Source organism: Melozone crissalis, unplaced genomic scaffold, assembly GCF_028551555.1.
Source record: "Melozone crissalis strain CALT ecotype California unplaced genomic scaffold, PUWL_Pcris_2 ptg000045l_1, whole genome shotgun sequence".
NCBI lineage: Eukaryota > Metazoa > Chordata > Aves > Passeriformes > Passerellidae > Melozone > Melozone crissalis.
The window spans coordinates 16686734-16697420 of NW_026535823.1; the positions used below are offsets into that span (position 1 = coordinate 16686734).

At 37.3% G+C, this 10687-nt stretch overlaps 1 protein-coding gene across 5 annotated transcripts in view; it reads left to right on the forward strand.

Moving 5' to 3' along the window:
* Window positions 1-9912, forward strand: part of EVI5 (ecotropic viral integration site 5) — a 69983-nt gene extending 60071 nt beyond the window's left edge. For 4 of the 5 annotated variants that reach the window (XM_054285772.1, XM_054285775.1, XM_054285771.1 and 1 more), the window contains one exon: window positions 9530-9912. In XM_054285772.1, coding sequence (XP_054141747.1) covers window positions 9530-9835 — 306 coding nt within the window. In that variant the 3' untranslated portion in view covers window positions 9836-9912. Of the gene's footprint in view, window positions 1-5150; window positions 5308-9529 lie in introns of those variants that run through there. The other variant, XM_054285774.1, reaches the window with a different exon arrangement.
* Window positions 9913-10687: the final 775 nt, after the last annotated feature.

The window sequence follows — 10687 nt, forward strand, 5'->3', positions numbered from 1 at the left end:
TAAAGCACTTGTTTCTCAGTCCAGACTGGAGTCACATTAATGTCTTCGAATAGATTTTTTTACTAGACAAGCGCTTTCAAAATATGTGACTCTTTATAAATGTTTTCTTACTTGATAAGAAATGTTGTCTCTGAAAGGAAATATGTTAGCCCTCAGATTTACAAAGTAAGCATTTCAGCTTGTGGTGGAAGTTTATAGCACAATAAATCATGTGCTTTTCTTTTACCATATCTTGCAAGAACAGTTGGACAAGAGATGATCAGATTTTTCCCTCCCCACAAATAAAGCTCTTGCAAGGACAGCTAAAAAATGTAGTTGCTTTACTAGTATGTGTCAAAGTTACAGAATGTCAGTGCTGGCAGAGTCTGATTTAAGTGGTTGTGGTCAGTCTGAGGAACCTGTGATGTGATAAGATAGCGTTTGTGAGGTCATGTGGTTTGCAAACACCCAATCTAATGTAGCAGCTTTGTCTACACAGGATAGTTATATATATACTCTATACTTTAGAAAAGTGAATTGCTTTATTCCTTTAACTCAGCTTGTCCTTATAAGGGTTAGAGATGTTATACTGGCTTGAAAATACCCAGATTATTACTGAAAGACTGAACTGATTGGGAGATTTAATTATTCAGTAGCTTTCTCCAATTTAATTGCCCTTAATAAAGCAGCTACCTTTAGAAACTATCTCACTAAACAAGCAATCAACAGGCAGATGGAATACACAATTGAATCCCTGTATATTTTATAACCATCATTTTTTAAATTCAATTAACTTTGAGTGGTCACAATGTAATTAACACAGGCATGTTACACTTGCCCTAAATGACAGTATTGATTCCATAATGATGGTACTTCATTCCATGAATCGTCATCTTTGTCAGAAAGAGTTGATTCCTCTCCCTTCCCCCCTGGTAACACCATCAACAAAATATTTTCCATCCCTTGTGAGAGGGAAGAAAACCTCTAAATGTGATCAATATAACCTGGACAGTGGTGTAGTTTTCCTTAAATGGAACAGGTGTGACTTTGTTTACTTGAATGAGGGCAATGGTTTTTGGTATGAATCTTAACTGTTTCACTGCCACTAGTGACAGATTGAATTCAGTGCTAAAATAAATTAAGATTGGTGATTGCTGTTTTTATAAACATTTTCTCCCTGTTTTGTGCTGACTGTATCCTACACATCACAGCTCCAGATCTGTCTTGCTGAGCAGTGTAATATTTCTTGATTGCAGCATTAGAGAGAAATACAGCTAGCTATAATTAATTACACTGTGTCCTTTAAACTTTGTATGGATTGCCAAAGCAAGTAAACCGATTAGAGGTAAAATTATTTCTCTATCATGGCATTAGAATGTTCTTGATTTTTGAAGCTGTGTGGCCTGTCTGCTTTACTGATAGAGCTATGTCAGGGTCTGTCATGTTTTTCTGCCTATAAATAAAATTTTAGGGATTAAAAAATGGTGGAATTGAGGGTCTACTGGTTTATCTGAGTAGTTGTTCCTTGCAAAAACTGTGGATTAGCACCCATACACAGGTGCCAGCTCTGGGAGAAAACAAGCTCTGGAGAGGATTACTATATGTTAGTTTGTTATAGGTCTCTGTAAGCTTATCTGAATATAAGCAGGCAAACAGTGGAAGTGTGGTGGAAACACCTCCTAAAATTCTTTTATCAATTTGAGTGCCAGTCAGCACAGATGAAAGTAGCTTCTGCAATCAGGGGCAGAAATGTTACTTAGTCCATTTAAAAATGCTGAGTTTAAGTCCTGCTTTAAAATGACAGAGTAAAAGTGTGAAATGCTCATTTCCTGTAACTGTTGCCTGTAATGGGTGCATTTTCAGTCTCTGTCAGCCAGTACATTCTAGTTAATACTTGAGGTTTCAGTGACATTTGTATTTATAGATGCATAAGGTAGGGAGAAGGAGTATTGAGATTTTCTTGAATGTAGTAATTGCAGTACATGAGGTGTGATTGCACTGCTGTTTTAAAATATTTTTGTTGCTGTATCCTCCCACCAAACAAACACTTCCATTACAGCTTCTTGTAGAAAGAGTTTCTGGGAACTTTCTATAAATAACTAGCTAGGAGGTAGAAGGAAAATTCCTAGGCCTGTCATCCTGGACCTTCCTTTGGAATTGCACACAGTCTCACTACAACAAATCTGTCAGCTCTTATAAAACTTCCCTCAAGAAATAAAACCTGACACACTTACTAAATACTGACTTCTTTTCAAAACAGCATTTAAGTTGGGCATTCCTCAGCACTGTTGCTATTTCAATTGTATATTTGATACCTAACTTCAAAGTTAAGCTGGATTAGACTGCACTAGATCAAAACCAGATACTTAACCATACAGTGCAGTGATCAAAAAGTCATGACCTCCCATTGATCGCTTTATTGGTTTCCTGTTCTGATTCACTGGAAACCTTCTGGTCTGAACACTTGTCGCTGGTTTTAATCTTTGTCACGTTTGCATTGCAGCAGACTTCTCTATGGTAGAACTGATCTACAACATACATTTAATTTAACATCATATTTCATTTTAGCTCAAGTACTCTCAAAATGATCATGTTGAAAAAACCCACTTTTTGTAAAAGACTTAAGTCAAGAAATTTAAGAGTACATTCAGAGCAGTATGAAATAAACATGTGGACAACTGGAGGTGAGCTCCAGTAGATTTTATTCTGTAGATTTATTTAAGCTTCCTGACAGTTATAGGGGTTTTTAAATACATTTTGTATTACTCTTAGACTGATTATGACTTATGAAAGCTGGCAATTTAAAACAGAAGCCAAATATTTAAATGCTGATAAAAAACCCCTAAAGCCTGAAATTACTCAGTCTTGGAAATTCTCTGCTGCTCTTTTGCTTTTCACTTACAGCACACTTATCTCTCTTAAGTGGTATGGTCAGTAAAGTTCATTTGACATAAATATTTCAGGTTGTACAGCAATATGTTGGTCATCCTTTTAAAAGTATGAGTTTCAAACCCAAAGGTAATAGTTTCCTTAAACAGGAGACTTTAGTAATTAATCACAAACACAGTCTTGGTTTCCAAGGAGCTAATGATGAGTGGGGCAGATTCAATCTATCCTGTAGTACCTCATGACTGTTGCTTTTAAGCCTACTATAGGTGGAAAAAGGAAAAAAAAAAGTCAGCCCAGAGGGCCCAGAGGGTTTTTTAACTCTTAAGAATAGCAGCTATGCTGGCACAGCCAGAAAAAGGAGCCTAGGTTTATTCAGGTATTTAATATTGCCATTCACCACTGTTCTGGCTTGGGCCCACAGTAGGATTATCCAGCCTGGAGTTTACTGCTTGCTCTGATTTCCGATGAGCTACTCTTGCCACTTTCAGTTTTTTTTGCTGCAAGTGTTTGAAGAAATGAGAAGTAGATAAATGATGCTGCAGCTATATTAGATTGAATCAGTTCATAAACTCCAAAAATCACAGAATTAACTAGGTTGAAAAAGACCTTTGAGATCATTGAGTCCAGTCTATGACCTAACACCACCTTATCACACCTATAACACCACCACTAGACCGTGGTACTAACTGCTGCATCCAGTCTTACACCCCTCCAGGGACAGTGCCTCTGCCACCTCCCTGGGCAGCCCATTCCAATCCCCACACACTCTTTCTGAGTGAAGTGTTTTTCCTAATGGCCAGCCTGAACTTCCCCTGGCACAGCTTAAGACTTTGTCCTCTTGTCCTGTTGCTGGTTGCCTGGAGAAGACCCCTGTCTTGCTATAAGCTCCTTTCAGGGAGTTGTAGAGAGTGCTAAGCCTCCTCCTGTCCAGGCTGAACAACCCCAGTGCCCATAGCTGCTCCTCACAGGACTTGTGTTCTAGAACTTTCACCAGGCTTGTTGCCCTTCTCTGGATGTGTGTGAGCATCTCAACATCCCTCCTAAACTGAGGGGCCCAGGTCTGAAAACAGCACTTGAAGTGCAGCCTAACCAATGCTGAGTACAGGGGAAGAATGGCTGCTGCATTGTAATACCTGCCGGATGGAATATTTGTCATTAATGGCAATGTATTTCCTACTAATTCTGTTGGAGATGCTTCACTTACTTGATTTGCTGTGATAAGCATTTTTCCAAAAGAAGGTAGTGGGAGTTTTTTAAATGAGGTGATAGTGTACTACTCTGTGCCTTAAACTGGAGTCATCTTGTTACAGTAGGAGAGTCATCACTAAATAACAGTCAGCTGTTAAGTAGGCTAAGGGATCCCATTAGATGCTGTGGACAGTCTCAGGAATTTTTAAGAATTCAAATTAATTTTCCTTTATTCATGTTAAATGTGATTATAATTTAATAGATCATAACTGATTTTTAATTGACTTGTAATTTTCTAAATCACTATTTTTCATGGTGCCAAGTTGACAATATTTTTCTGAATTAGAGGAAAGGTATTTGTAAATCCTTATGATTTGTTTCTTCAGCTAAATGTGGTTAGATCCTATTTTCAGCAGCATTCTAGTTTTCTTTTGAATCATGCTTGGGTTTTAAGTAGGAAATCTTATGAAGACTTTCAAATGTTACTAAGGTTAGAACACATAAAGAGGGAAATCCGATTTTTAGATTCCTCTTCTTGCAAGTAAAAGCACTGAGAATTCAGGACCTTTATTCTTTAAATAAACATTTAAGTTGATATACTGCCTTCTGCCAAAACCATTTTTATTCACCCGAGGCAGTGGTCACATTTCCATCTCACTTGTGTATTTCTTGGTTATCTTACTGTGACTAGATTTAATACTTATTGGCAAGCTTTGTTAAAACCTGTCTTTACTACTTTGGAATTGAGTAAATTTAAAGAATTAATTACTGATTGAAACCTTTTAAAAGGAGCAGACAGTAGCATTTTAGTTCCACTTTTCACCACTGAACTCCTAGCTTAAAACCTCACAGGTTACAACATAAAAATGTCTCCCAGAGCTTAAGTCAAACTGTTTCACAAAGTCCCATTTGAAAGCTTAACCTATGTTCCCTACTCAAAAAACCCAGAGGGACTTAGAAATATAACTTGCTTGCAACTGACTATCACCCTTCAAACTTGATTCTATGATTTAATATGGAACACCTTTTGAATTGTTTAAAACTTCTAAATTTCTCTTTACTGTTTCTCCTTCATGCCTGGCTTGATGAGGCAGTCAGCATCAGGTAAGAAAGTTTATTTTAAGGTTCAAGGATCTGATTGTTAACCTTTTTTCAGCTCTTCTGTATTTGTGGAAGTACACTGTTACCTGTTAAGAGTATGTACAGTTTTTTCATATGTTGCCCAGTAGACATAACAGTTTGTCTTTCAAATGCTGACAAGAAGATATATAAATGTGCACGTTATTAAAATTTTGTTGTTGATTCAGCTGGCTTTTGAAGGGATAATGATGACATATATTTTGATCACATAACGTTATTAACCCTTTGAAATGTCCTAAAGACCTTGTGAATGTGTTGTAGTAAAAACTAACTGGGTTGAAGTTGCAGTCATCTAGACAATATGACCTGGATTTGAGAATTAAAAGCAAAACACATGGGGTTTACCAGACCTGGTTTTTTATTGGTTGTTGTTTTTCTTTTTTTTCTTTCGAAATCAGATTTGAGATTCTTGCAAACTGAAGCAGTAAAAAACAGGTTCCTTTAAATGTTACTTGTTGGAATGACAGAGATCAAGTTCCCTTCACATGAAGGAAGGCCAGACCCAAAACTGAAAGCCTTTAACCAATATCGACTGTATAAAAGAGAAGAGAAACTAAGAGGCCCTGGGGTGCAGGTCCACACTTTGCTCAACATGGCTGTAGTTCCTTCAGGGATAGGTATAGAGTAGAACTAGGCTGTGGGGGGAGCGTTTGGGTTGGATCCACACATCCTGCTTTCCAAGCTCTTAGCTGGATTCCCCATTGTCTCAATATGCTTGGCTAGATGAATGGCAAGATCTTCGCCTAATGCTTTCGTTCCTACCTTAAGCTCTTTTCCCATGTTCAAATAAGACACTGACAACAAGAATCTCAAGTCTGTCTTAAAAAGCTGACAAATTAGTTTCAGTGTGGATAAGCTGGTTGTTCACCTATTGCAAAATCTAAGACGTACCTACACAATGGCAAACATAGAATTGGTAGTTACAAATCAGGAAAGATGTTTTCGGTTGGTATTGAGTCCTCTGACACTGGCTTAGCATGCAGCACCAGCCAAACCAGACAAGGCAACATTGGGCATTAATAGGAAGTATATTAAAAACCAAATAAAGGGAGTTGTATTGCCACTTGGCATCTGGATGGATGTAGAGAATTTAAAGAAGGTCTGTAGGAAAGTTAAAGGGAACTGAATGATGGTTGTCTTGATTAACACCTGTTTATGAGAAGCTAAAGTGGATTGGGAGTCATCTGTTCTAGAGAGAAAACTGAAGAAGGTACTATGATTAAAGTTTCAGAATAATGACCACGGAACTGCTTTTCACCATTTGTTCCTGCATTATTAGAGTCTGGGGGCACTTACTAAAATAAGTAGATTAATTTATAACAAATAAAGGAATTTCTGGAATTTGCTGCCACAGGAGATGGGGAGGTGGACAGCAAATTTATGATCAGTCAGGGACAGCTGATCTATAAATGTATGCCAGAGCAGCTAGAAAGGGATTTCACTCCTATTTGCTACAACAGCTTCTGGCAAGTGAATGGAGGCTTGGTAATGTGAACGTCCTGCTGTCACTGTTGGAGACACCATATTGAGCTGGTGGACCATTGCCCTGAGCCAATAGTACAGTAAAGTTCCTCCCTTGAAAAAAGATACTGCTTTTTCTTTTAGAAGTGTAGAGCCTCACTTGCTAGACTGTAAAATTATATGAGAGTACAAACCTTAATTTTAGGAAACTTCAATTGTAGAGCTTTATGCTGCATTATCCGCTTGTACTTAATTGCATTGGAGTGCAGGCTGTCTGCAAATTGTTTCAAATACTCTGAGAAGCCATACAAAGCCTTCCTGTTGCAGTAAAAATTCCAAATAATCAAGCTGCTTCAGAAATGAACAATTTTCAGCTATGGCAGTACACTTGCCCCTGTCAGTGCAGCCTAGCATGCTGTTATGTTCCTCGCTGCCCAGGGAGGGTGTGGGTTTGAGTTAGCCTTCCTTGTGTCAGGATCCCTTTGTCCTCTTCAGCAGTGCTGCTCTCCAGCCTGCTGATCCTCATAATACAAGCAAGGTCTATGGCACAGTGTTCTGGCTGAGGTGGCCATTTCTGGAGCAGACAGAAATTCTGGAGCTCTGTGACCATTGATAAATGTGTAGTGTGTGTTCTCTGCAGTGTGTTATGTTTCTTCACAGCGGTCTGTTTCCCCTTATGTGCGAGGAGTGCTTAAGAAAAAAGGCAGCCAAGTGTAAAGCTGCAGGTCAAAAGTGTTTCTGGAAAGTCAGAGATTTGTTATTCTAACAAAAGGATGCACAAAGATAACACAGTGTTTTCTGAGCCTCCCTTTAGGAACTGGCAAAGGCTGTGTCTATTCATGATTATCTTCACCACCAGCATTTTCCACAGACTCCCATTTGGAACAGTTGCTGCCTAAACTGTGAAACCATGATTTTGTCATGTTACCTAAATAACTTCATCTAAAGGTATCATGTTTAAGTCTTCACAAAAACAGTTGAGGTCATTGGCTTGGCTGAGTGCTCCAAACAACTAACATTGAGTATCAGCTTTATAATTTCAGGTGAACCAATGGCTTAACTGTACAGACCTAAAAGCATATAATTTCTTTCTCTAATATGAAGTTCGTAGTCACTTGTACAGCAGTTCTTTTTTTTCCTGTGGTAAGGGTGGAGAGAAATTGTTGGGTTTCTGTATTTTATTTTCCTAGTGACTAAAATTGATAGCTGTTTTGGAAAATTCATGTGGTAGCTAATCTGATCATATTGCAGGATATTTTCAGGAATAATATTTCTAAATAAGACAAGAATTTCTTTACCAGGCTTTCTGCATCTAGATATATAAGCTAGTAAAAATTATCTATTCCAGATATATTTATATTTGATATAAGCTGCTTTTGCTTGCATCATGAGTTATGCTGTACAAGTGTGGAGCTCTGTTTTTCTTGTCTTTATACGAAGTCCTCATGAAACAACTGCAGCCTATGTGTATGTGAAGAAAATGCAAAAAACTAATGTTAGTATGCACAGTAACCACAAAGGTTTAGATCTACATCATGTTCCCGTATTCCTAACAGGGATTTTTTACTATAACATCAAAAGTTGGAGTTTTTATGTGCTAACATGCAATTTCATGGCTTCTAGCATGATTGTGACTCTTGTGATCTTTTTTCAACTCCTTTTTTATTCTCATCTTCTGCACAAGCTCATGGTAAGTACAGAGATGCCTTCTTCCCCAAACGGACAGGTAAAAATCTCCTATTGGTGTCAGTACCAAGGACATACAAGCACTTCTTACTTATCAAAGTGAATATTGCCTCAGATTTCTGAAACATCAAACAGATTTTGGTAAAGAAATGCTTCAGTATTTTATTCCTTCTATTCTCCAGGTCTCTTGCTGTAAAAAGCCGCTTCCAAATTAGCACTAGGTTCATCTTTTAAGCTTTTAGAGTGATATCAGGAAGGCTCTATAATCCATTTTTAATATTTATCTGCATCCTCAGGATTTTTTAGCTTAATATCCGACTGTCAAACTGATCCTGAGGTATCTTCTGCTAAAAGCTAACAAAAATTAAACTCTAGATCAAACAAACCAAAACACCACAAAAACAATCAACCTCCAGAATGTCTTCCATGAGTTGCAGTTATTTTTCATTAAATTAATAGGAGACTTGCCAAACTTTAGTGCTTTGGGTCTTAGTTTTGAATAGTTTGAATGCATGGTTGAAATTGTCTATCACTCTGCAGCACATTGAATTAAAATATTATCTGTCTGTGGTCAGGTAAAAATTTGTCTTGTTTGACATTCTCTTAAAATTGCAACTACAATCTCTTTATGCTGTACAGAGATGTTTCTCTCATACTATTTGATGTGAAACCTCATAGGATCTGAATTAGATAATTAAAATACTTAATGTTACAATGTAGACTGAACTAAACATCCTCTTGGGGATTTTTTTTCTGTGACTCTGAGAAGCTGGCAGTATTTACTTGGGAGCCTGTTCATTGAAGGGGGTGCTTTCTCAAGTAAGAAATCAGGCAATATGAGAAAGAATGGAGCTATAAAGTAAAATGTTAAAACCAAAAGTGCTGTTGAAACAAATAGGCCGCTCTGGAAGAAAGAAGCCATCCTTGTGGGGGTATTAAAGATGCAGTAAAAGCAGAATCTCTCATTACTGATTCTAGGTACCTTGATTATTAAGCCTTAGAACTGAAATACTTGAAGTGATCATCAAAGGTGCTACTTTCTGGTCTTTCATTTTATCCAGTAAGAGTTCAATGAGGCATTTCTTGATAATACACTTGGTTTTTTCGTTTGGTTTTTGTTGTTTGGGTTTTTTATTGCTGGACTCTTGAGCTGTGATTAACTGTCAACTTCCACTTTTTCTAACAGATCAAATGTCTAAAAGGCCAGAGAAGCTTCTCAGACCAACCCACTTTTGATGGGATTCACATTGTCAACCATTTCACCGGAGATGATGAATCATTTCATTCTTCTGATGAAGATTTTCTAACTAACTCCATACAGGAGAGTGGGGTGAACTTTCATCTTCCCAGGAGGACTGGTCAGATGTCTTTGGATCACACTCTTGTAGACAGCAGTGACAGTGATGCTGAGGAAAGTGCCCTTCAGACTGGGAATTCAGACAAGATGGTTTCCAAGCAGAGAAGAACAGAATCTTACTCTACTACTGTGTGATTATCACTGTGACTAGCACTGAAGACTTCCATATTTCTTTAAGGCTGAAAGTTTGAGGGAACTGAAACCATCCAGCAGTTGGTTTAAGTAACTATTGGATTGGTCTGGCCTGTGATAAATATATACAAGTACTGTCTATCTGCCTTCTCTCTTTGCCAAATCTTGCTAATGACATACCATTGCCATAAAACAGGCTGGGAAGAAGTTGATGGATGACAGTTTTGACAGTATTACTGAATGTTCTTTGGTTTAGAAACTGCAAATATATTATTTCTTTAATGTGTAAGAAGCAGTTTTGCTGTTCACAAACACAGGAATTATTTTCCTCGAAAGAAATTGCTTTTGTGCAATATTTTATGCTCTGAACAAATGTGTATGTTTTACATTGTTATCCTTTTGTGATCAAGATGGACCCTAGTAAACCATCTGATCATGACACACATATATATATATAATTATCTTATGCTTCTCAATTAGTTTTGGTTTTTTACTAAAGTTATTGGATGCCCACAGAAGGCTTGAAAGGCAAGCCTTTATCTGTACTACTTCATATATGCAAATAATGGTCACTAATGTCATAAAGGTGTTTTTCACCATTTTCACTTAAATCTATGTGCATCTGCTTTTGATGTTGCTAAATAATAAATGGTCTGAATATGTTAATTACAATAATGTTTATTTTGTACATATTTATGTATCTACACCAAGCTGAAAATGTACATTACTCCATTTTATATGAGGAATGTAAATGTTGCGATATTACTGTCTCTGGTATTCTAACAGGAAAATGAATTCTGTATATACACACTAAAAGTGAATTACTAAATAAAGGCAAAACACTAACTTTGCATT